Below are 25,560 nucleotides of genomic sequence, written 5' to 3' on the forward strand. Positions count from 1 at the left end.
CGTCACGTCCGGGGCGGCCCCGCCGCGTCCCCTCGACCTCGGCGGGCGGCGGGCGCGATGGCGGCGGTGGCGGTGCGGAGCCTCCCGCTGCGGCCCTACGGCCGCCTCCTGCTGCCGCGGGCCCGGACCGCGCCCGCCCCGGTGAGACCCGGCCCCGCACGCACCCCCGGCGCGGCCCCGGACCCGCCGCGGGGCGCGGAGGGGACGGGCCCGGCTGGGCCCCGCCCGGCCCCGTGTCCGCGGTTCCCCCCCGGTGCGCCCCGGCCCTGCCCGGTGTCCCCGGTGCCTCCTCATTTTGCCCGGCCCCGTGTTCTCGGTGCCCCGCCCCGTGCGCGCCGGCCGTGCCCGGTGTCCGCGGCCCCTCCCTCGTCTCCCCCGCCCGCACACGGTTCCCCGGGACCCCCCGGTCCATCCCCATCCGCCCCCGTCCGGCCCGGTGTCCCCAGTCCCCGGTCCCCATCCCTGTGTGGTGTCCCTTGTCCCCATCCCTGCCCAGTGTCCCCTGTCCCCATCCCTGCCCAGTGTCCCCAGCCCCCTGTCCCCATCCCTGCCCAGTGTCCCCTGTCCCCATCCCTGCCCAGTGTCCCCAGCCCCCTGTCCCCATCCCTGCCCAGTGTTCCCTGTCCCCATCCCTGCCCAGTGTCCCCAGCCCCCTGTCCCCATCTCTGCCCAGTGTCCCCTGTCCCCATCCCTGCCCAGTGTCCCCAGCCCCCTGTCCCCATCCCTGCCCGGTGTACCCAGTCCCCCCCTCATCCCTTTGTGGTGTCCCCTGTCCCCATCTCTGCCCAGTGTCCCCAGCCCCCTGTCCACATCCCTGCCCAGTGTCCCCAGTGCCCCTCTCATCCCTGTGTGGTTTCCTCTGTCCCCATCCCTGCCCAGTGTCCCCAGCCCCCTGTCCCCATCCCTGTCCAGTGTCCCCTGTCCCCATCCCTGTCCAGTGTTCCTGGTCCCTTGTCCCCATCTCTGCCCAGTGTCCCTTGTCCCCATCCCTGCCCAGTGTCCCCAGTCCCCTGTCCCCCTCCCTGCGCGGTGCCCCCGTCCCCGCTGACGCTGTCCCTGTGTCCCCATGTCCCCAGGCCGGGCTGTCGTCGCAGGCCGGGCTGTCGCGGGGCCGGCGGGCGGTGCTGGCGGCGCTGGGGCTGCTGGCGGCAGGCGGGGGGGGGCTGGCGCTGGCCCTGCGCTCCCCCCTGGGCGCCGGAGAGCTGGAGATGCACCCGCCCGCCTTCCCCTGGAGCCACGGGGGGGCCCTGGCCGCGCTGGACCATGCCAGGTACGCAGGACAGGGACGCGGGACACAGGGACGTGGGGACATGGGGATGTGGGGACACAGGGACATGGGGACATGAGGACATGGACATGTGGGGACCCAGGGATGTGGGGACTTGGGGATGTGGGGACACAGGACATGGGGACGTGGGGACATGGGAACAGGAGGACGTGGAGACATGGGGGCATGGGGACACAGGGATGTGGGGACACAGGGACGTGAGGACATGGAGACACAGGGATGCGGGGACGTGGGAACACAAGGACGTGGAGACACGGGGACGTAGGGACATGGGGACATGGGAACACGAGGACACGGGGATGTGGGGACATGAGGACACGGGGACACAGGACATGGGGACGTGGAGACATGGGGACACGGGGACACAGGGACATGGGGACACAGGGACATGGGGACACAAGTATGTGGGGACATGGGGACCCAGGTGCGTGGGGACACGGGGACATGGGGGCGTTGGCGGGAGCCGAGGCCTTCACCTCCTTCTCTCCCTCCTCTTTTTCCTTCTGTCCCTCCTTTTCTTCGTCTTCCTCCTTGTTTCTCTTCTCTTTTTCTCCCTTCTTCTTTTGTTCTTCCTCTCTGCCCTTGTCTTCTTCCTTTTCTTCTTTCTCTTTTTCCTCTTCTTCCTTCTCTTTCTCCTTTTCTCTTCTCCCCCCTCTTCTTCTCCCTCCTTTTCTTCTTCCTCCTCTGTCCTTGTCCTCTTCCTTGCTTTTCTTCTCTTCCTTTTCTTCTACCTCTTCCTTTTATTCCCGTTTTCTTTCTCCTCTTCCTCCTTGTCCTCCTCTCCCTTTTTCTTCCTCCTCCTCTTCTTTCTCATCCTATTCTATTTCTTCCTCCTTCTCTTCCTCTTCTTCCTCCCCTTCTTTCTCCTCTTGTTGCCCTTCTTTCTCTCCTCCTTTTTTTTCTTCTTCCTCCTCTTCTTTCTCATCCTCTTCTTCCTCTTTCCCCTTCCTGCTCTTGTTCCTCTTCCTCCCCTTCTCCTCTTCTTCCTCTTTCTCCTTCTCCTCTTCTTCCTTTTCCTCATTCTCTTCTTCTCGTCTTTCTCCTCCTTTCTATTTCTCCTTTCCTTCTGTTCCTTCTCCCTTCTCTGCTGCTCCTTTCTGCTCTTCTTCCTCATTCTCTTCTACTTCTTCACTTTCCTCTTCTACCTCTTCCTCACACTCCTTCTGTTCCTGCTCTTTTTCTTCTTTGTTGTTCCTCCCTCTCTTCCTCCTCTTCCTCCTTCTCTTCTTCCTTTTCCTCCTTTTCCTCTTCTCCTTCCTCTTCTCATCCCTCCGCTCTTCTTTCTCTTCCTGCTCTCCCTCTTCGTGTTGCTTCTCTTCTTCCCCCTCCTCTTTTTTCTCCTCTGCTCCTCTTCTTTTCTTCCTTTTCCTCCTTTTCTCCTTTTCCTTTTCCTTACTTTTCCTTTTCCTCCCTTTTCCTCCCTTTTCTTCTTTTTCCTTCCTTTTTTTTCCTTTTTCTTCCTCTTCTCTTCCTCTTCTCTTCCTCTTCTCTTGCTCTTCTCTTTCTCTCTTTCCTTTCTATTTTCTTTCCGTTTCTCGCTTCCTTTCTCATTTCCTTTCCCTTTTCCCTTTTCTTTTCCCTTTTCGTTTTCGTTTCCTTTTCCTTTTCCTTCTTCTCTCCTCTTCCTCTTCCCTTTCCTCTTCCCCTTCCCTTCCCCTTCCTGTTCCCCTTGCTCTGCTCCCTCCCGCGCCAGCCTGCGCCGCGGTTTCCAGGTGTACAAGCAGGTGTGCTCGGCGTGCCACAGCATGGAGTACCTGGCCTTCCGCAACCTGGTGGGCGTCACACACACCGAGGCTGAGGCCAAGGCGCTGGCCGAGGAGGTGGGTGGCCCTGGCCCCCCCGGGACAGCCCCGGTGTCACCGCTCATTGCCGTGTCCCCCCTCCCCGGTGTCCCCAATCATTGCTGTGTCCCCACCCCCCCGGGACAGCCCTGGTGCCACCACTCAGCATCGTGTCCCCCCCCTGCCGGTGTCACTGCTCATTGCCATGTGTCCCCACCCCAGGACAGCCCCGGTGTCCCTGCTCATTGCTGTGTGTCCCCCCGCAGTGTCCCCACTCATTGCTGTGTGTCCCCCCCAGTGTCCCCACTCGTTACCGTGTGTCCCCCCCCGGGACAGCCCCGGTGTCCCCGCTCATTGCTGTGTGCCCCCCCGCAGTGTCCCCGCTCATTGCCGTGTGTCCCTACTCATTACTGCGTGTCCCTCCCTGGGACAGCCCCGGTGTCACCACTCAGCCCTGTGTGTCCCCCCCCGGTGTCCCCGCTCATTGCCATGTCCCCCCCCACAGTGTCCCTGCTCATGGCCGTGTCCCCCCCTGGGACAGCCCTGGTGTCCCTGCTCAGCACTGTGTGTCTCCCCCAGTGTCACTGCTCACTGCTGTGTGTCTCCCCGGTGTCACCGTTCATTGCTGTGTCCCCCCCCAGTGTCACCGCCTGTTGCCATGTGCCCCCCCGCAGTGTCCCCACTCATTGCTGTGTGTCCTGCCCCGGGACAGTCGCAGTGTCAGCGCTCATTGCCATGTCCCCCCGCCTCGGTGTCCCCACTCATTACTGTGTGTGTCCCCCTGGGACAGCCCCAGTGTCCCCGCTCGTTACTGTGTGTCCCCCCCAGGACAGCCCCGGTGCCACCACTCATTGCTGTATCCCCCCTGGGACAGCCTCGGTGTCCCCGCTCAGCCCCATGTGTCCCCCCCGCTGCCACCGCTCATTGCCGCGTGTCCCCTGCAGTGTCCCTACTCATTACCGCGTGTCCCCTCCGGGACAGCCCCCGTGTCCCCACTCATCACCGTGTCCCCCCACAGTGTCCGCACTCATTGCCATGTTCCCCCGCAGTGTCCCCACTCATTGCCGTGTCCCACCCTGGGACACCCTGCTGCCCATGGCCGTGTCCCCCCCAGGTGGAGGTGCAGGACGGGCCGGACGAGAACGGGGAGATGTTCCTGCGCCCCGGGAAGCTGTCGGACGCCTTCCCCAAGCCGTACCCCAACCCTGAGGCCGCGCGCGCCGCCAACAACGGGGCGCTGCCCCCCGACCTCAGCTACATCGTCAACGCCCGGTCTGGGGGGGCCCTGGGGGGCTCGGGGTGCTCAGGGGGACCCCGGGGGAGGGTTCTGGGGGCTCATGGGACTAGGGGACCCTGGCGGGTGGGTTCCAGCTGCTCACAGAGCTCAGGGACCCCAAGGGAGGGTTTCTGGGTGCTCATGAAGCTGGGGGACCCCGGGGTTTGTTCTGGGGGACCCTGGGAGGGGGGTTTCTGGGTGTTCACAGAGCTGGGGGCCTTGTGGGGGGGAAACTGGGGGGGGTCTGCCAGTCCTGGGTGCTCATGGGGCTGGGGGACCCCGGGATTTGTTCTGGGGGACCCTGGGGGCGGGTCTGGTTGCTCATGGATCTGGGAGACCCTGGGGGTGGTTCTAGGGGACCCTGGAGGGGTTTCTGGGTGCTCAGGGATCTGGGGGACCCTGGGGGGTTCTGGGGGACCCGGGGGGGTTTCTGGGTGCTCAGGTATCTGGGGAACCCTGGGGGGTTCTGGGTGCTCAGGGATCTGGGGGGGTTTCTGGGGGCTCCCAAAGCCAGGGACCCCGCGTTCCGTGGTCTGTGCTGACCCCCCCGTGCCCCCCCAGGCATGGCGGTGAGGATTACGTCTTCTCGCTCCTGACCGGCTACTGCGACCCCCCCGCGGGCATAACGGTGCGGGAGGGGCTGCACTACAACCCCTACTTCCCCGGGCAGGCCATCGGCATGGCCCCCCCCATCTACAACGAGATCCTGGAGTACGACGACGGTACGAGGCGGGGGGGTGTCCCAGGGTGGGGGGAATGGGGGGGGCAGGTCCCCAGGGCGCTCATCCCCCCCCTCGCCATGTCCCCCCCCAGGGACACCGGCCACCCTGTCCCAACTGGCCAAGGACATCTGCACGTTCCTGCGCTGGGCGGCTGAGCCGGAGCACGACCAGCGCAAACGGATGGGGCTGAAGGTGGGTGAGATGGGGGCTGCACTGGGGGGGGGCGGGCAGCATCCCCTCCGCGGTGCCCAAACCCCCCCATAACGCCTCTCGCTCCGCCCCCCCCGCCCAGATGCTGATGCTCTCGGGGCTCCTCATCTCCCTCCTGTTCTACATGAAGCGGCACAAGTGGTCAGTGATGAAGAGCAGGAAAATGGTTTACAAGCCCCCCAAGTAAGGGGGGGAAATGGGGTGTCGTTTCCCCCCACCCCCCAGCTGCACTGCGCACACCCCCAGGCTGCGGGGGGGTGGGTGCCATCGCCTGCCCCTGCCGCTCCGGATTTAACGTCCCCCCCAACTCCCCACTTGCCCCAACCTGGGGGGGGCCGGTGCTTGGGGCGGGGAGGGGGCGTGTCACAGAAATAAAGTCTTGGTTGTTCCAGGGGGGAGCGTGTGGGGTGATGTCTGCCCCCCCACCACGGCCCCCCCAGCTGTGGTTCATTAATGGGCTGATGCCCATCACCCCATCTCAGGGGGGGAATCATGGCCCCCCCAGCTGTGGGTTCATTAAAGGGCTGATCCCCATCACCCCATCTCGGGGGGGGAATCATGGCCCCCCCAGCTGTGGGTTCATTAAAAGGCTGATCCCCATTGCCCCATCTCGGGGGGTGAATCGCGGCCCCCCCCAGCACCAGTCTCTGGCACGCAGCCGGATTTATTGGCATCGCTGTGGGGTCTGCGCCGCCGGCAGAGGCTCCACAGAGCTCCCCCAAACCTCCCCGGGGCCCCCCAGCGTGTCCCAGCCCCACCGGGGGCCTGTCTCTTGCCACCCCGCCGTGTCCATCTGTCCATCCCGGTCGTGGCGCTGCCGCTGCCGCCAGCGTCCCTGAGCTACGGTGCCGGGTCCGATGTGGCCGCTCTGTCCATGGGCGCGGGAACCCTGGCGTGTCCCCCCCCGTCCCCGGGGTCAGTGGCAGTTCTGGCAGCGGGGGTGGCACCTCTGGCCGTTGACGTTGCAGCGACACCCGCCGCTGGTGTCCCCGGGGCCCTAGGGGGGACACAGGGGTCAGGGTCAAGGTCAGAGCCCATCGTGGGGTCACACACCTGTGGGGACGGGAGGTCCCTGTGTCCCCCCTGCTCACCCCAGCTCCCCAGTGCTGCCCCTCGGTCACCCAGCTGTGGGGACAGGAGGTCCCTGTGTCCCTCCAGTGCTGCCCCTTAGTCACCCAGCTGTGGGGACAGGGGGTCCCTGTGTCCCCCGAGTGCTGCCCCTCGGTCACCCAGCTGTGGGGACAGGAGGTCCCTGTGTCCCTCCAGTGCTGCCCCTTAGTCACCCAGCTGTGGGGACAGGGGGTCCCTGTGTCCCCCGAGTGCTGCCCCTTGGTCACCCAGCTGTGGGGACAGGGGGTCCCTGTGTCCCCCCAGTGCTGCCCCTTGGTCACCCAGCTGTGGGGACAGGGGGTCCCTGTGTCCCCCCGCCGCTCACCCCGGGTCCCCAGCGCGGTCCCTTGGTCACCCAGCAGATCTCGGTCTGGCACACGGTGCAGCGGATCCAGTCGCACCCGTCCTTCTTCTGCACCACGATGCGGCAGGTGGGGCAGTGCATGGCCTCCCCGAGCTGCACCAGCGTCTGGAGGGGGGGACAAGGGGCCATGAGGGACATGAGGACCCTCCGCAGCCCCCCCCAAAACCCCGCCGGGACCCCCCTGACCTGCAGCATGTCGTTGGTTTGCCGGGCGGCTGCGTCGTTCTGCGCCCGCAGCCGCAGCTCGTCCTGGTACTGCCGGCAGTTCTGCCCTTCGTGGATGGCCTGGGGGGGCGCGGGGACAGCAGCACTCAGCGCCACGGCCCCCCCCGAGCCACCGCAGTAACGGGGGCCATGGGGGCTCTGTGGGGGGGGGTCACCTTGCAGAGCAGGCAGTTGAGGGCCTGGCAGATGGGGCAGCGGAACTCGTTGACCGAATCCTCGTAGATGCACCAGCCACGGCAGTCGGGGCTGCGGCAGTGGAAGCTGTTCTGGCTGCGGCGCTCGGCCAGCGCGGGGCTGCGCTCCAAGAACTGCCGGTACTCCTCCGGGGACACCAGCTGCGGGACGGCACCGTCAGGAACCGGGAGCCCCAACCAGCACCAAGATGGGACAACCACAGTCCCCGGGACCCCTCGTGCCACCAGCACCAACTGGGGACACCCACCACCCACAGCGCTGGGGACCCCCGTGTCACTGGCACCGACTGGGGACACTCACCCCAGCCCTGGGACCCCCGTGTCAACGGCACTGAGTGGGGACACTCACCCCAGCCCTGGGACCCTCGTGTCACCAGCACCGAGTGAGGACACTCAGTGTCCCCATCCCTGGGACCCCCCACCGCTGCCACCAGCACTGAGTGGGGACACGCTCTGCCCGCAGCCCGGGGGACACCCTGGCACCCCCCTGCATCAGGCTGGGTCCCCCCAGGACCCCCCACTCACGGCGCGGATCTCCCGCTCCTGGAGGTGGCTGTCGCAGGCGTAGGTGTCATCGCGGAAGGGACAGGCCACCACCGGCTCCTCGCTGTAGTTGATCACCTGCCGCAGGCAGTCCCTGCAAAACGGGCACCGTCACCGCGGGGGCGCTCGGGGAGGGTCACCGCGAGGGCTGGGGGGGTCTCAGGGCCTGGGGGGGTCCTGGGGATGGTCACGATGGTGGGGGCTCAGGGATCACAGAATCCCAGGATGTCAGGGGTTGAAGGGACCTCGGAAGCTCACCCAGTGCAACCCCCCGCCGGAGCAGGAACACCCAGCTGAGGTTACACAGAAGGTGTCCAGGCGGGTTGGAATGTCTGCAGAGAAGGAGACTCCACAACCTCCCTGGGCAGCCTGGGCCAGGCTCTGCCACCCTCACCGGGAACAAGTTTCTTCTCATATTCAAGTGGAACCTCCTGTGTTCCAGTTTGCACCCATTGCCCCTTGTCCTGTCACTGGCTGTCACCCAGAAGAGCCTGGCTCCATCCTCCTGACACTGCCCCTTTCCATATTGATCCCCATGAATGAGTCAGCCCTCAGTCTCCTCTTCCCCAGCTCAGAGCCCCAGCTCCTCAGCCTTTCCTCACACGGGAGATGCTCCACTCCCTGCAGCATCTTGGTGGCTGCGCTGGACTCTCTCCAGCAGTTCCCTGTCCTGCTGGAGCTGAGGGGCCCAGAACTGGACACAATATTCCAGATGAGGTCTCCCCAGGGCAGAGCAGAGGGGCAGGAGAACCTCTCTGACCTACTGACCACCCCCTTCTAATCCCCCCAGGTCCCATTGCCCTTCCTGGCCACAAGGGCCCAGTGCTGGCCCATGGTCACCCTGCTGTCCCCAGGACCCCCAGCTCCCTTTCCCCTACACTGCTCCAACAGCTCGTTCCCAACCTACACTGGACCCTGGGGTTGTTCCTGCCCAGATGCAAGACTCCACACTTTCTCTTGTTATATTTCATTAAATTTCTCCCCGCCCAGCTCTCCAGCCTGCCCAGGGCTCTGGATGGCAGCACAGCCTCCCAGTGTCAGCCGCTCCTCCCAGTTTGGTGTCACCAGCAAACCCGCTGACAGTCACTCTATTCCCTCATCCGAGCCGTTGATGAATATATTGAACAGCACTGGTCCCAGCACCGACCCCTGAGGGACTGCACTGCATACCGGCCTCCAACTGGACTCTGCCCCGTTGACCACGACTCTCTGGCTTCTTTCCTCCAGCCAGTTCGCGGTCCACCTCACCACGATGGTGGAGAGATGGGAACCGGTCACCATGATGGTGGGGGGGTCACGGGGCTGGTCACTGGAAGAGCTGGGGGGGTCTCAGGGCTGGGGGGCGCTCAGGACTGGTCGCCACAAGGATGGGGGGGCGTGGGGCTGCTCACCATGATGGTGGGGGGTGTTGGGGCCAGTCACCTTTTGGGGGGGGTTCAGGGTCAGTCATGAGATGTTGGGGGGTCTTAGGGCCAGTCATCGTGAAGGTTGGGGGGATCTTGGAGCCAGTCATGCGATCGGTGGGGGGGTCCCGGGGCTGGTCAGTGTGAGGGTTGGGGGATCCCGGGCTGGGTCACTATGAGGGTTGGGGGGTCCTGGGCTGGTCGGGGGTCCCGGGGCCGGTCACCATGAAGGTTGGGGGTCCCGGGGGGGTACCTGCAGAAGTTGTGCAGACACTCGCGCAGCAGCACCCCCGCGCCGGGGGGCACGTGCTGGTAGCAGATGCGACACTCCAGCCCCTCGGGGTTGGGGACCAGTCCCTCGTCCTCCAGCCGCAGCAGCTGCTGGAAGTTCTGCTGCCGCTCGGCCTCCAGCGCCTGCGGGGACAGCGCCGGACAGCCCCCTGAGCCGGGCCTAACCCCCTAGGCCGGGCTCAACCCCCCCCAAGCTGGGCCTAATCCCCCTAGGCCGGGCTCAACCCCCCCAAGCTGGGCCTAACCCCCTAGGCCGGGCTCAACCCCCCCCAAGCTGGGCCTAATCTCCCTAGGCCAGGCTCAACCCCCACAAGCCAGGCCTAATCCCCCTAGGCCAGGCTCAACACCCCCAAGCCAGGCTCAACCACCCTGAGCCAGGCTTAAGCCCTCAAACAGAGCTCACACCCCCCAAGCTGGGCTCAACACCCTCAAGCCAGGCTGAACCCCATCTGAGCTGAGTTCAACTTGCTCTGAGCTGGGCTCAACCCCCCTGAGCCAGGTTGAACTCCCAAAAACCAGGCTTAACACCCCCAGGCCAGGCTTAAGCCCTCAAACTGGGCTCAACACCCCCCCCAGGCTGCGTTCAACCCTCCAGGCCAGGCTTAAGCCATCAAACGGGGCTCAACCCCAAAAGCCAGGCTTAACATCCCTAGGCTGGCCTCAACCCCCCCAGGCTGGGATTACCCCCGACAAACGAGGCTTAAACCCTGCAAACTGGGCTCAACTCCCCCAGGCTGGGATCAAGCCCTTAAACTAGGCTCAAGCCCCCCAAGCCAGGATTAAGCCCCCAAATGAGGCTCAACCGCCCCGAGCTGGTCTCTACCCCCAAAAGCTGGGCTTAACACTCCTAGTCTTGGCTTAGCCCCTCTCAAACTGGGCTTAACCCACCCAAGCCAGGCCCTCACTTCTCCACGACCGCCCCGGCAGCCGCCGGCACAAGAAGACGGCAGAGCCGCGCTGGTGGGATAAGGCTTTAATGGGGGGGGTCCCACGTGTGGCACCCCCCGTGGCATTGCCAGGCACCCGATGGCCGCTTGCGGGGGGCACAGTCCCCCCCATGGGGCCCAAACCGGGGGTCCCGTCCCTCCCCCGGGGATGTGGGGGTCCCACTGTGGGGCCAGATCTCCAGTGCAAAGTGCGACACAGAATAACCAACCTGCCCCCCCACCCCGAGACCCCCACGTCTCAGAGACCCCCTGAGCCTCGAGACCCCCAAGTACAGCCCTCCCAGGTCTCAGAGACCCACAAGTACAGCCCCCCTTGAGCCTGAGACCCCGGAGTATGGCCCCCCAAGCCTCGGAGACCCCCAAGTCCCAGAGACCCCAAAGTACAGCCCCCCCGGGTCTCAGAGCCCCCCAAGCATGGCCCCCCAAGCCTGAGACCCCCAAGCCTCAGAGACCCCCAAGCAAGGTCCCCATTGAGCCTGAGACCCCCAAGTAAGGTCCCCAGAGTCTGAGAGACCCCCAAATCTGAGACCCCTGAGCAGGGCCCCCCGAGCCTCAGGGACTTCCCCAAACATCAGAGACCCCCAAGCACAGCCCCCCGAGCCTGAGACCCCCGAGGATGGCCCCCCCAATCCTCAGAGACCCCCTGAGTCTCAGAGACCCCCAAGTACAGCCCCTCACAAGCCTCAGAGACCCCTGAGCACAGTCCCTCTTGAGCCTGAGACCCGCAAGGCTCAGAGACCCCCAAGTACAGCCCCCCCTGCCTTGAGCCTGAGACCCCCCCAAGTATGGACCCCCAAGCCTCAGAGACCCCCAAGTGCGGCCTCCCAAGGCTCAGCTTCTGCAGCACGTCCCCACACCAGCTCTCAGCGAGGGGGGGCCCAGTGGCAGCTGCTTGGTGCACATGGGGGGGCCCTTGGGGACACTGGGGGGACACTGAGAGGTCCTGGGGGGCACTGGGGGGCCATAGGGGACAATGGGAGTCCTAGTGGACACTGGGGGACACTGGGCCCGGCCAGAGGGGGGTCTAGCAGAATGGAGGGGGGTAGCAGAAGTGGGGGGCCGGGGCCGACGTCATCCCGCGCCCCCGGGGCGCAGCGCGGCCGAGCCGTCCTCTTGCCGTCCCTGCAAGCAGCGGGTCCCGGCGCGGAGAGAAGAGAGAAGGTTGGTCAGTGGGGGGGCCGGGGGGACCCCCCGATCCCGTGCGTGGGCCTGGGGGTGCCAGCGGACCCCCCCGCCCCATTTCTGGGAAATGGGAAAGGGCGTCCGGAAAGCGCAGCCCGGTGGCTCCTCGGCACGGTGTGACACGGCACGGGGAGCGACACTGCAAAGGACCTGCCCGAGGGGGGTGACACGTCCTGCCAAGGGACGGTGACACCAGTCCCTGTGGTGACACCTGTCCCTGCCGCGCCAGTGACAGTCTCCTCCACCAGCCAAGGACACGGTGCTCAGGATGTGACATCCCTGCCTGTCCCCAGGCCACAGGGACATGCTGTTCATGCTGTGACACCCCTTCCCGTCCCCAGGGACACGGTGCTCATGCTGTGACACCCCTACCTGTCCCTGGGGCACAGGGACATGCTGCTCATGCTGTGACACCTCTGCATGTCCCCAGGGCACAGGGACACGCTGCTCAGGATATGACACCCCTGCCCGTCCCCAGGGTGCAGGGACACGGTGCCCACACTGTGACGCCCCTGCCTGTCCCCAGGGACACGCTGCTCACGCTGTGACACCCCTGCCTGTCCCCAGGGACACGCTGCTCACGCTGTGACACCTCTGCCTGTCCCCAGGGACACACTGCTCACGCTGTGACACCCCTGCCTGTCCCCAGGGACACGCTGCTCACGCTGTGACACCCCTGCCTGTCCCCAGGGACACGCTGCTCACGCTGTGACACCCCTGCCTGTCCCCAGGGACACACTGCTCACGCTGTGACACCCCTACCTGTCCCTCGGGCACAGGGACATGCTGCTTACGCTGTGACGTATCTGCATGTCCCCAGGGTGCAGGGACACACTGCTCAGGATGCGACACCCCTGCCTGTCCCCAGGGACACGGTGCCCACAGTGTGACACCCCTGCCCGTCCCCAGGGACATGATGCTCATGCTGTGACACCTCTGCCTGTCCCCAGGGCACGAGGACATGGTGCTCACACTGTGACAACTCTGGATGTCCTCAGGGACATAGCGCTCATGCTGTGACATCCCTGCCTGTCCCCAGGTTGCAGGGACATAGTGCTCATGCTGTGACACCCCTACCTGTCCCCAGGTGGCAGGGACATAGTGCTCATGCTGTGACACCCCTGCCTGTCCCCAGGTTGCAGGGACATAGCGCTCATGCTGTGACACCCCTGCCTGTCCCCAGGTGGCAGGGACATAGCGCTCATGCTGTGACACCCCTGCCTGTCCCCAGGTTGCAGGGACATCGTGCTCATGCTGTGACACCCCTGCCTGTCCCCAGGTGGCAGGGACATAGTGCTCATGCTGTGACACCCCTGCCTGTCCCCAGGTTGCAGGGACATAGTGCTCATGCTGTGACACCCCTGCCTGTCCCCAGGGACACGGTGCTCAGGCTGTGACACCCCTGCCTGTCCCCACAGCACAGGGACAGACACCAGCTGCCCCTCATCGGGGCGAGAAGCGGGTGCAGCGCCCCCGTGTCACCCCTCGGCGTCCCCGCCCGTCCTCCCAGCGCAGGATCCGTGCACCCCAAACCCCCCGAACCCCCAAGCAGGGGACACGGGGCCGCCGGTACCTGCTGGTACTGCCAGATCCCCTCCTGCTCCTGCCGCATGCGCCAGAGCTCCGACTCGTCGGGCTGGTGGCCGCCGGGCACCACGTAGTCGCCGGGCCGGTCGGCGCTGCACATCTCGCAGCCGGGGCGCGTGGGCTTGTTGATGAAGGTGCACTGGGGACACGACCAGCCCGCCTGGGGACACTGGGGTGGGGGACAGAAAACACGGCGGGGGTCAAAAACACGGATGTGATTTGACATCACGCCACCCTAGTTCTTGTTTGAAAGCACTACGGAATTTTTTCTGGTGAGGATATGTTGAAGTCCGCGGTTTTGTGCCACCGTTAATTAGTGACTAATTGGGACGACCTCAAAACCAGAATCGCGGCAGCGAGGACCTCGGTGACACTTTGAGAGGCATTTGGGACAAACTCAACCATTGTCTGGTGGCAATTGGGACAAGTTCAACGATCGTGTCGCTGCGTTTGGGACAAATTCAACGATCGTGTCGCTGCGTCCGGGCAGCAGGCGGAGGGAATATCGAGCATTTTAAATTTTTTTTAATATAAAAAGCTGACTAAAACCTGAAAACTCGTTAAACCGTTTGTTAATTTGTACTTGTGTGACACACTGAAATACCCGGCTGTGAAATCAGGTCCGTCTTTTGGAAACAGCCTGTCACTCGGGGGACGGGACGCGGAGGGAGCGCCCGGCTGTCCCCAGCACCCCTGGACTGGGACCAGGTGACACTGCGGGGACAGAGGGCTGGGGACACTGGGGGGGACAGAGGGGTAGGGACATCGCGGGGGACAGAGAGGGGTGGGGACACTGCGGGGGGACAGAGAGGGGTGGGGACACTGCGGGGGGACAGAGAGGGGTGGGGACACTGCGTGGGACAGAGAGAGGGGACAGAGCAGTGGGGACACTGCGGGGTGGGGACACTGCGGGGGACAGAGCGGGGTGGGGGACGGAGCAGGGTGGGGTGACGGGGGGGGGACACTGTGGGGGACAGAGGCGGTGGGGACACTGGGGACACGTACCGGCACTGGTGAGGGCAGGCTGGGCGCGGAGGGGGCGCTGGACAGGTCCCCGAGCTGCAGCGTGTCCAGGTGCTGGCTGATGTCCCCGATGTCCCATCTCCTGCTGGCCTCACTCCCCCGCCCTGCGGGTGACATCGCAGAGGGGACATCAGCACCAGCCCCCGGTGCTCGTGGTGCGCGACTCTGAGATGTGACGGCGGATGCACGGCGGGGGGACCGTCCTGAGAGCCCCCCAGGACCCCCACAGCCACCTCCAAACCTGGGGACACCCCAACCCCGGGGACACCCCCAAACCCAGGGACACCCCAACACCTTGGGGACACCCCAAACCCTGGGGACACCCCAGGCCAGGCTGGACTCCAAGCAACCTGCTCCAGGTGCAGATGTCCCTGAGCTTGGACCGGGTGACCTTTAACAGTCCCTCCCAACCCAAACCCCTCAATTGCTCCACAATTCCCCAACCACCCGGTGCCACGGCCGCGCTCCCGACCTTTTTTTGGGGAGACGCTGGGCAGGGTGTTGTATTTTCGGCGCTCCCCGGGGCCGTCGGCGGGCGAGGAGGTGGCGCTGAGCATCACCCGCGCCTGGTCCTCCTCGTAGCGCTGCTCGGTGAGCTCGGCCGCGCTGGCTGACAGCAGGTACAGGTACGCAGTGTCGCTGTCGCGGCGGATGCCGTAGGACGAGACGGTGCGGTCGTCCACGCACAGGCACTGCCCGATGATCCAGCGCTGGACCAGGGGGTGGAAACCGTAATCGCGGAAAACCTGGGGCAGAGAGAGAAGCTCCGGGGTGAGCCGGCGGCGTCCCCGGGGTCGGCGCCGCGCCGGTGAGCCGGGAGAAGCGTTGCCGGGCCGTACCTGCTCCTTGAGCTCGGCGATGGTGGTGTGAGCGCGGACGCGGAGCGTGATGCTGACCGACGACGTGGCGTCCTCCACGCCGACCGCCATGCTGGAAATGGGAGGGACGCGTGAAGGGGGGTCGGGGGACGGCGGCGCCCCAAACCTTGCGTTAGCGCTCATGGGGAACCCGTTTTACCCCGGGTTGGTCCGTTCCCTGCCCCAGCCGCATCCTCGCAGCCTTGGCAGCCATTTCCACCATGTACTTACATATTCTCAACAATCTAACTCAATATAATTCAATAACAATGATAAAGCTCCATGTAACTACAGCTCCATGTAACTACAGCTCCATGTAACTACAGCTCCATGTAACTACAGCTCCATGTAACTACAGCTCCATGTAACTACAGCTCCATGTAACTACAGCTCCATGTAACTACAGCTCCATGTAACTACAGCTCCATGTAACTACAGCTCCATGTAACTACAGCTCCATGTAACTACAGCTCCATGTAACTACAGCTCCATGTAACTACAGCTCCATGTAACTACAGCTCCATGTAACTACAGCTCCATGTAACTACAGCTCCATGTAACTACAGCTCCATGTAACTACAGCTCCATGTAACTACAGCTCCATGTAACTACAGCTCCATGTAACTACAGCTCCATGTAACTACAGCTCCATGTAACTACAGCTCCATGTAACTACAGCTCCATGTAACTACAGCTCCATGTAACTACAGCTCCATGTAACTACAGCTCCATGTAACTACAGCTCCATATTCTCAGCAATATTTCCTCTGCTGCTTCCAAACTCCCGGAGCCTCTCAGTACTGTTTCCAGGCAATTATTCGTGCCATTTCCAGGGTATTTGTACTGTTTCCAGGAGATTTTTTTTGCCATTTCCAGGCCATTATTTGTGCCAATTCCAGACGATTTTTGTGCCACTTCCGGGCAACTATTTGTGCCACTTCCAGGCGATTATTTGTGCCACTTCCAGGGTTAGTGCCAGCGTTGGGTTAAAGGTCGGACCCAATACTATGAGGGTCTCTCCCAAGCAAAACAATTCGACTCTCTGACGGCAGCGGAACTCACGGAGCAGCTCAGACTCACCAGCGCCCTGAACCGTCACCGCGATGGCAAAACCACGTGAAAACATCAAACGCAAGAGCCACAGAGCCCGGGGACACGGGGCTGGACCCAAACGTCCATCACGGCCCCGCAAGGTCCCCAGGGCCCCGTGGGGACAAGTCGCGCCCCCGAGGGACACACGAGGGGACAGATTTGCTGCCCCCGGCCCCAGGACGTGGCGGGGCAGCTCTCACCTGATCTCGTCGCTGGGGTAGATGTCCTCCCTCCAGAGGATGCGCAGCGTGGCGAGCTGCCGCGCCAGGGCCACCGCGCACCGCGCCGCCACCTCCTCGTCACCGCACTCGATGGCCTGGGCCAGGCGCAGGGCCAGCTCCTCTGTGTGGGACAGAGAGGGGACAACCGTAAAACGGGGGCACGGCACGACCGCGGCCACCACGGCACCGGCACCCAGAGGGGGCTGAGACGACGTCTGCCACGGCCTCGCACCCAAAACCAGCGGGTTTGGGTCGGTTTGGCACAGGAATGGCGCTGGAGGAGCTCGGTGACGGCTCAGCAGCTGTGACGCAGCCCAGACACGCAGGGAAACTTGTGGAGCCACCGGGAGCCGAGAACTGTCCCCCCCTGCGCAGCTGGGCTGAGGTGACACCCACAGGGACACACACACAGCCCTGGGGGAGCGTCTGTCCCACCGGACTGGGGGGTCACAGTGGCCAAGAGGCCACCAGCATCCTGGCTGCTGTGGCCAGCGGGGCCAGGGCAGCGACCGTCCCTGTGCTGGGCGCTGCGGGGGCCGAACCGCGAATCCCGGGGGCAGTGTTGGGCTCCTCAGCTCAGGGATCAAAACGGCGGCCCCAGGGGCACCAGAATCACCTCGGGGCTCACAATGGCAGCCAGAGGGGTGGTGGGGTCACCTCAGGACAAGAAAGGCCTTGAGGTGCTGGAGCGAGTTGAGAGAAGGGAACGGAGCTGGTGAGGGGCTGGAGAAGGAGGTTGAGGTTGGATCTGGGGAACAACTTCTTCCCCAAAGGGCTGTGGGGCATTGGAACAGGCTGCCCAGGGCGGTGCTGGAGTCACCATCCCTGGAGGGGCTGGACAGACGGACATGAGGTTCTCAGGGACAGGGGGCAGTGCCAGGGCTGGGGAACGGTTAGACTCGATGATCTTGAGGGGCTTTTCCAACCAAAACGATTCTGTGATAAAACATCTCATTGCCAGTGATGGGCAGGGCAGCCCCCAGACCCGGGGCTGTGCCCGTCCCCACAGAAGGTCGGTAACTCCCGATATCCAAAAAGCCCCAAGACCCTCCCCCAAATACCTTTCTCCACCAGCTCCAAGGACTGAGCCGTCTCCGGATCCACGTCCGCGGCGTCACCACCGGCGGCCGCGGGCAGGGACGGTGCCGTGGCCACCAGCGCGTTGTCCGAGGCTGCGGGACAGGAGGAACCATCAGAGCCGGGCGGTGCCACCCCCGAGCGGTGACCGCCACCCGCTGTCCCCCAACACCCACGCCGCGGGGAGAAGCAGCCCTGGGTGACACAAAGTCGCTTGGGATGAAGGTGACAGTGAGCTGGATCCTTGTCCTGGGGGCTGACAGAGGGGAGGGAGCAGGAGAGCAATGGCCAATGTCCCTGTGAAGCCTCTGGATGCCACCTCCTCTCCCCTGCGGTCTCCTCTGTCCCCAGGGGCCACCTCTGTCCCTTGAGTCACCTCTGTTCCCTGGGGCCCCCTCTGTCCCTTGAGTCACCTCTGTCCCCTGGGGCCCCCTCTGTCCCCTCTCTGTCCCCTGAGTCCCATCTCTGTCCCCTGGGGCCACCTCCTGTCTCCTAGGGTCGTCCCCTCCTCTCCCCTGAGCCCCATCTCTGTCCCCTGGGGTCCCCTCTGTCCCCTGGGTCACCTCTGTCCCCTGAGCCCCATCTCTGTCCCCTGGGGTCCCCTCTGACCCCTGGGTCACCTCTGTCCCATCTCTGTCCCCTGAGTCCCATCTCTGTCCCCTGGGGTCTCCTCCTCTCCCCTGAGCCCCATCTCTGTCCCCTGAGGTCCCCTCTGTCCTCCGGGGCCACCTCTGTCCTTTGAGTCACCTCTGTCCCCTCTCTGCCCTTTGAGTCACCTCTGTCCCCTGGGGCCCCCTCTGTCCCTCGAGTCACCTCTGTCCCCTCTCTGTCCCCTGAGTCCCATCTCTGTCCCCTGGGGCCACCTCCGGTCTCCTGGGGTCCCTTCCTCTCCCCTGAGCCCCATCTCTGTCCCTTGGGGCCACCTCTGTCCCTTGAGTCACCTGTGTCCCCTGGGTCACCTCTGTCCCGTCTCTGTTCCCTGAGTCCCACCTCTGTCCCCTTGAGTCTCCTCTGTCCCCTGGGGTCCCCTCTGTCCCCAGGATGCTCCACCACACCTGGAACCCCCCCAAATCTCCTCCTCCAGCCCCACCTTTCTGCACCTCGCGCAGGGAGCTGCTGAGCACCGTCCACCACTTCTGCGCCTCCCGCTCGTCCTCGAAGGTCAAGGCCAGAGGCTCCTGGGGGGCGCCGGGCACCGTCAGCTCGTGGGCCGCGGGGCCGCACACCCGGTACGAGATGTCCTGCAGGTCGTACTCGGCGACGGGCTGCGAGGGGAAGGACGCGAGGGGCACGTTGTGATGGAGCCGGGACGAAGGAGCCAGGAACGAAACGCTGGGGCGGTGGTGGGGTCAGGAACTGGGGACACGGGGCTGTCCCCGTGCTCTGTTCCCTGGGGTTCCTGGGGACATGGGGCTGTCCCCGGGGTTCCAGGGGACACGGGGCTGTCCCTGTGCTCCGTCCCCCGGGTTCCTGGGGACACGGGGCTGTCCCTGTGCTCTGTTCCTGGGGACACGGGGCTGTCCCCGTGCTCTGTCCCCGGGGTTCCTGGGGACACGGGGCTGTCCCTGTGCTCCGTCCCCAGGGTTCCTGGGGACATGGGGCTGTCCCTGTGCTCCATCCCCGGGGTTCCTGGGGACATGGGGCTGTCCCTGTGCTCTGTCCCCAGGGTCCTTGGGGACACGGGGCCATCCCTGTGCTCTGTCCCCAGGGTTCCAGGGGACACAGGGCTGTCCCTGTGCTCTGTCCCCGGGGTTCCAGGGGACACAGGGCTGTCCCTGTGCTCTGTCCCCGGGGTTCCTGGGGACACGGGGCTGTCCCTGTGCTCTGTCCCCAGGGTTCCAGGGGACACGGGGCTGTCCCTGTGCTCTGTCCCCGGGGTTCCTGGGGACACAGGGCTGTCCCCGTGCTCCGTCCCCGGGGTCCTTGGGGACACAGGGCTGTCCCTGTGCTCTGTCCCCGGGGTTCCTGGGGACATGGGGCTGTCCCCGTGCTCTGTCCCCGGGGTTCCTGGGGACACAGGGCTGTCCCCGTGCTCTGTCCCCGGGTTCTGCAGGAGATAAGTGGGGACGGAAAGAGGCACCGAGCACAACGCTCCAGCCATGGGGGCCGAGACACACTGGACCCCGGCCAAAAAAAGCACCAAAGCCCGGCCAAAAAAGCATCGAACTTGGGCTAAAACTGCACCGAACCGCGGCTGGAAACGCACCGAACCGGGACCAAAACGCACCGAACCCGGGTCAAAACGCACCGAACCCCGGGTCAAAATGCACCGAACCCCGGCTAAAAACGCACCGAACCCGGGTCAAAATGCACCGAACCCCGGGTCAAAATGCACCGAACCCGGGTCAAAATGCACCGAACCCCGGCTAAAAAAGCACCGAACTCGGACTAAAACTGCACCGAACCCCGGCTAAAACCGCACCAAACCGGGACCAAAACGCACCAAACCCCGGCTAAAGACACACCGAACCGGGACCAAGCCGCCCCGAACCCCGCGTCAAACCGCCCCGCCGCCGCCGCCGGTCCCACCTCCCCGCCCGCCGGCTCCGGGTGCCGCAGGCCCAGGCGGAAGCGGCGCTGCCCGCCGGCCGCCGGTTGCACGCTGAGCTGCAGGCGGAGCGCGGCGGCGGCGGGGAGCGGCGGGAGGCGGGAGGGCCGCGCCAGCCCCGCCCGCACCGCCATCAGCACGGTGGGCGGCGGCGGCGGCGCCGCGTCCGGGGCCGGGCCGGGGGCACCGGGCAGCGCCATCGCCGCCGGTGCTTCCGCGCGGTCCGGCGGGAAACGCGTCCCCGCGCCCGAGCGTTCCGGTACCGGAGGCTCCGCCCCTCGCCCCGCCCCTTCCCGGGGCTGCAACGCGCGGTCGAGCCGGGTGGGGGCGCCGCGCACAACCCCGCGGTGATTGACAGCCGCTCCCCCCGGCTTTGTCCCCGCCAGCCAATCAGGAGGCCGAGCGCTCCAGCCTGTGGGAGGGGCCTCGGGTCTGCCCCGCGGAGGGCGGGAGCGCTGCCCTGACTGACGTCCCTCTCAGCCAACGGGAGAGGAGACCCGCGGCGATTGCCAGCGCAATCCTCCAATGGGGACGCGCGGACTGTGAGGCGCCGCTCGGGACGGGCGCGCCGCGGGTGGGGCCTCGCCGCTTGTTGTCGTCCGGTGCCTGAGGAAAGGTTGGACCGCTCGCTCGCCCGCTCGCACGCCCCGGCGGACTCCCAGGTCTCGCTCAGCCGCTCGCTCCGTCCCGAGCAGTCGGGGACATGTCGAGGTGGGCGGAGGCCCGGTGGGCCGGCGCCAGACGGCGGACGGCGGCCGAGGCACACGCGCCCTCCTCGAGCTTTCCCCGGAGACACCTCCCTTTAAAAACGCCCCGAGCTTGAAGGAGCCGTCACGGCGAGGAGGCCCCGCCGGGACCGAGAGCAGGACACGCCGGTAAGCCCCGCTTCCCCCGCCGCCCCCGCTCATCCCCTCAGCGAACCCCCGCGGACTACAACTCCCAGCGTGCACCGCGGCGGGCGCGCAGTTGCCCGGGCGCGCCCCGCCCGCGCGGGGCATGCCGGGAGCTGTAGTCCGCAAGGGGCGGCCCGCAGCCCGCCGCGCGGGGCATGCCGGGACGGCGGCGCCGCTCCCGCCCGCAGGGCCCTGTCACCTTGAGGGCCGGGCCTGTCCCGGGGGCGCCGCGGCCTCCCCGGGCTCCAGAGGGACGGAGAGTCCCCGGGAAGGGGCTGTGCCGGCTCTCCGGGCTGTTCCCGTCTCCATTTCCCCCTTTGTGATGCCTGTGGCAGCTCCCCGTGAATCCCGCTCTTCCTCTTCCTCCTCCCCCGGTCTCCAGGGTCCCGTTTCCCCGTCCCCAACGTGCCCACATCCCTGTCAGGTAACGCAGGGGGTGTCGGGGCCGAGCGCTCCCCACACCCCGCCAGTAAAGGCCGGGGAGCGGTCGCCTTCATCCTGCTCATAAGATCCACAAACTGCCCTCGCTGACCCGAAATTCTCCATTTTGCGGTTTCCTTCGCCAGGGTTTAGCCCTTCAGCTCACCCGCTGCCTCCCTTAGGCTTTGGCACGGGGGTGGTTTTCTGTGGCTCCCACCCGCTGGCACCGAAACACGCCGTGAACCCCGTAATACCCTTTAGATTAAGCTGGTTTAAATTAAGCCGACAAACCTCTCTGCCCGTGCCCCCACAGACGCTGAGAAACGGTTCCTTCCTGCTCCGGCCGGCGCTGTGCGGAGCGGGAAGGAGTCGTCTCTCGGCACCGGCAACCGTTGTCCTGGCAAATGTTCCATTTTCTGCCCGTGGTCCTTGTGTGTTGGCATTTTTTTCCCCCGGTTTTCCCTGCTCCATCTTCCCAAGGCTGCACCTGAGCTCGCTCCTCTCGCTCGCGGCAGAGCAGAAAGGTCGGGACGCTGCGCAAAGACGCGGTTTTCCCCGATGTGGGAGACTGACCCAGACCGGGGGTGGCTGGTAAACACAATATCAGTGATTTAACGAGCTGGACGGAACCGGACACCATCACAAAAGCGAGTCAGGGCGGTGGGAACTCGCTGTTCCGCTGCGCCTGGGGAGTTCCTTTCCCACTTAGATGGCTATCGATCGCGGCGACAGCCGATATTTGATGCCAGGTGGGGGTTGCGGAGACATTTTCTGCTCTCTGGGGTGTGTGGGAGCTGCTCGTGGCTCTCCTGGTCACGGGACGAGCCTCGGGGGTGCTCAGGGGGGATGTATCTTCCCCGGGGGCCTGGAAGGGGCTGTGACATCCCCGGAGCCCTGGCACTGTGTCCCCAGAGCCTTGGCACCGCATCCCTGGCTATTTACGGCTTCCCCGGTTCCAGTCCTGTGAGGCCCCGTGCTGGGGGGGCGGCAGGGGCTCGGGTGCTGCGTCGGGGCCACTTTCCCCCTTCATCTGCCCGTCCCCATCCCGCCGGGGCAACACTGAAGGCTGCCATCCTCCCCAGTTAACCAGTTGGTCCCAGTGAGGGCCCATGGAGGAGCTGGAGACCACCCCGGGATTTGGCTGGGGCGCCCGTGTCACCCCCAGCCCACGGCAAAGCGGGTGCCGCCTGCTCCCCCCAGCTTTGAGGGACAACAATCTGGCCAAAACCAGCCAGTGACATCCAAAAGCGCAGAGGGGAGCCCCGGAACCCCCCAGCACAGCTGCTGCCGGTGCCGCGGGCAGGACCCCCGGGTGAGCTGCTCTCGGTGACGCAGCCATGTGGGACGATGGGATCAGATGGGTGTTGATCGGGTACTATCATCACTCTTTTGTCCCTACCTGGCGGAGCTGTCCGTTTCCCAACGTTTCCTCTAGCTGTAGAACTGTTTAGGCTGGAAAATATCGTGGAGATTGCGAAGTCCCAGGTCCCAACAGGGCTGCGCAAACCTCCCTGGCTGCGAGGGCCTCAGCGCCGCTTTCTTTGCAGGATCCGCACGCTTTGCAGCAGCTGTTGCGCGGGGAATCGCTCCAAGAAGCTGAGACAATGAAGCTGTTGGAGAACTCGAGTTTTGAAGCAATAAACTCCCAGCTGACGGTGGAGACGGGAGATGCTCACATCATCGGCAGGTGGGTGCCGGGGAAACGGGGCCGGTTTGGCTCGTTTTTCCCAAGAACGGCATCAGGAGACGTCGCAGTTCAGCAGCGTCAGCGCTCGGTCCCTGGAGCGGAGGGGACAGATGGCTGCTGGCCCGTAGGATCATAGAGTGGTTTGGGTTCGACGGGACATTTGAGGATCACCCAGTGCCACCCCTGCCATGAGCAGGGACATCTTCACCAGCTCAGGTTGCTCAGAGCCCCGTCCAGCCTGGCCTGGGCTGTTTCCAGGGATGGTTCATCCACCACCTCTCTGGGCAACCTGGGCCAGGCTCTCGCCACCCTCAGAGTAAAAAAATCTTCCTCATGTCCAGCCTCAATCTCCCCTCTTTCAGTTTAAAACCATCACCTCTTGTCCTATCGCAACAGGCCCTGCTGAAAACTCTGTCCCCATCTTATTGTCATGGCTTAACCACACCAGGACCACGCAGCTGCTCACTAATTCCCCACCCCAAAGTGGGAGACAATTGAAAGAGAGGAAGGGAAAAAAACTCATGGGTTGAGAGAAGAACACTTAAAAAGGACAGCAAACAGAAAATAATAATAATAATAATGATAATGGTAGAATATACAAAACAAGTGGCACATGATGCAGTTGCTCACTTCCCGCAACCCCTGGGTTCCCCAGCAGTGCTGTTTGCCCCTGGCCAGCTCCAGTTTATATCCAGAACACAATGTCCCACAGTGCGGAATGTCCCTTTGGCGCTGGGATCCGCTGTCCCAGTCGTGTCCCCTCCAGTTCCTCGTGCCCCACCAGCCTCTTCCTGAGGAGTCCTTGGCTTGGCGTAAACATGGCTAGTGACAAGCAAAGCGTCAGGGTGTTCCCAACATCCTCCTTGTCCCCAGTCCGAAACCCAGCGCTGCACCGGCTGCTGGGTAGAAAATTTTCTCTGTCCCAGCCGAAACCAGGACACGGATCAGCAGGGATGTGTTCACTCAGATCAGGTTGCTCAGAGCCCCGTCCAACCCGGCCTTGGACACTCCAGGGATGGAGCGTCCGCAGCTGCTCTGGCAGCCTGTGCCAGGGCCTCACCACCCTCATGGGGAAGAATTTCCTGACGTCTCATCTAAATCTCCCCCCTCTCAGTTTAAAGCCATCACCCGTTGTCCTGTCACCGCATGCCCTTGCGAAAAGTCCCTCTCCAGCTTTCCTGCAGGTCCCTTTAGGTGCTGATGGTGGCTCAGGGGGGCTTAGGACATGGGGGCACAGGGGCAGGATTCCCCCGCACTGCTGCTTGCACTGCCTGTGCCCACGCTCCGGCGCTGGCAGTGATCCTGGCTTGAGGCGGTCACAAGGCACTTGGTCCTTCGCCAGCCACGGGCCTATTTTTAATCCTGGCTTAAGGATCCTTGCGTCGGGTTTGGCTGCCGTGCCATGGGCAGGCTTTGTCTCCTGAGCCTCCCCTGCGGGCAGAGAGCTCGGGGAGGAGAGGGGAGCTTCTGGGGGCTCTGGTGTCCCTGGAAGGGCCGTACAGCTCCGCCAGCCTCTTCTGTGCCCCTTGGGGTAAATATCTATATGGCCTTGCATACATACATGAATATATAGATACATATGTGTCAGTAAATGGGTTTGTGGCTACCCTGCGCAGAGCCCAAACTGGCTGCTGCGGGGAAGGTCACTCCTGGGGACAGGAGATCTTTTGGTCACCCCATCCGAGTCCCCAGCGCTGCGGTGGCACTGGCCAGGAGCACCGCGGTGACACCGGGCCGGTGGCAGGGCCAGCCTCACGCCCGATGTCGCGTGTGTGTGCCCCCAGGATCGAGAGCTACTCGTGCAAGATGGCCGGTGACGACAAGCACATGTTCAAGCAGTTCTGCCAGGAGGGGCAGCCCCACGTCCTGGAGGCCCTGTCGCCCCCCCAGACCACGGGGATCAGCCCCAGCAGGTACCACGGGACGGGGGATCGGGATTCATGGAGGGAACGAGCCTTCGTTGGGGGCTGGTGTCATGTCTGTGGGGCTGGGCCGGCTGTTCTGAGTGATTATCGAGTGACAGAATCATGTTGGTTGGAAAAGCCCCTCAAGATCATCAAGTCCAACCATTCCCCCACCCCTGGCACTACCCCCTGTCCCTGAGAACCTCATCTCCACATCTGTTCAACCCCTCCAGGGATGGTGATTCCACCACTGCCCTGGGCAGCCTGTTCAAATGCCCCACAGCCCTTTGGGGAAGAAATTGTTCCCCAGATCCAACCTCAACCTCCCCTGGTGCAACTTGAGGCCGTTTCCTCTGGTCCTGGCGCTTGTTCCTGGGGAGCAGAGCCCGACGCCCCCTGGCTCCAAGCTCCTTTCAGGCAGGTCAGAGATCAGAAGGTCTCCCCTCAGCTCCTGTTCTCCAGCTGAACCCCCAGCTCCCTCAGCCGCTCCCATCACACTTGTGCTCCAGCCCCTCACCAGCTCCGTTCCCTTCTCTCAACTCGCTCCAGCACCTCAAGGCCTTTCTTGGCGTGAGGGGCCCAGAACTGCCCCCAAGATTTGTGGTTTGGCCTCCCCAGAGCCCAGCACAGGGACGGTCACTGCGCTGGTCCCGCTGGCCACCCCAGTGCTGGTACCAGCCAGGATGCTGGTGGCCTTTTTGGCCACCTGGTTCGT

At 64.4% G+C, this 25,560-nt stretch overlaps 3 protein-coding genes across 5 annotated transcripts in view; 2 read left to right on the plus strand and 1 right to left on the minus strand.

The window, feature by feature from the left end:
- On the plus strand, positions 1-5,671 carry LOC135985640 (cytochrome c1, heme protein, mitochondrial). The gene is made up of 7 exons (XM_065629162.1): positions 1-141; positions 1,077-1,270; positions 2,982-3,108; positions 4,184-4,341; positions 4,907-5,067; positions 5,159-5,259; positions 5,360-5,671. The coding sequence occupies exons 1-7, from the start codon at positions 58-60 to the stop codon at positions 5,462-5,464; spliced, it is 930 nt and encodes a 309-aa protein (XP_065485234.1). The 5' UTR covers positions 1-57; the 3' UTR covers positions 5,465-5,671.
- Positions 5,654-21,839, minus strand: SHARPIN (SHANK associated RH domain interactor). Of its 3 annotated transcripts, none has more exons than XM_065629160.1 (14): positions 21,546-21,839; positions 18,484-18,658; positions 17,378-17,488; positions 16,296-16,437; positions 14,986-15,076; positions 14,619-14,892; positions 14,129-14,250; positions 13,110-13,292; positions 9,370-9,530; positions 7,696-7,807; positions 7,132-7,311; positions 6,938-7,036; positions 6,713-6,856; positions 5,654-6,274 (listed from the first exon to the last, which is right to left on the minus strand). In XM_065629160.1, the coding sequence occupies exons 1-14, from the start codon at positions 21,723-21,725 to the stop codon at positions 6,194-6,196; spliced, it is 2,055 nt and encodes a 684-aa protein (XP_065485232.1). In that variant the 5' UTR covers positions 21,726-21,839; the 3' UTR covers positions 5,654-6,193. The 3 variants fall into 3 exon arrangements, with proteins under 3 accessions (XP_065485232.1, XP_065485231.1, XP_065485230.1); XM_065629159.1 differs by lacking the exon at positions 21,546-21,839 and adding an exon at positions 19,923-20,178 and having other exon boundaries at positions 13,110-13,283; XM_065629158.1 differs by lacking the exon at positions 21,546-21,839 and adding an exon at positions 19,923-20,178.
- The window catches only part of MAF1 (MAF1 homolog, negative regulator of RNA polymerase III), a 9,534-nt gene continuing 4,490 nt past the window's right edge, over positions 20,517-25,560 (plus strand). The window contains exons 1-3 of the mRNA XM_065629163.1: positions 20,517-20,816; positions 22,802-22,941; positions 24,726-24,854. Of these exons, the coding sequence (XP_065485235.1) occupies positions 22,859-22,941; positions 24,726-24,854 (212 nt within the window). The 5' untranslated portion in view covers positions 20,517-20,816; positions 22,802-22,858. The remainder of the gene's footprint in view (positions 20,817-22,801; positions 22,942-24,725; positions 24,855-25,560) is intronic.

The sequence above is a fragment of the Caloenas nicobarica genome, chromosome 2 (genome assembly GCF_036013445.1).
Source record: "Caloenas nicobarica isolate bCalNic1 chromosome 2, bCalNic1.hap1, whole genome shotgun sequence".
Lineage (NCBI taxonomy): Eukaryota > Metazoa > Chordata > Aves > Columbiformes > Columbidae > Caloenas > Caloenas nicobarica.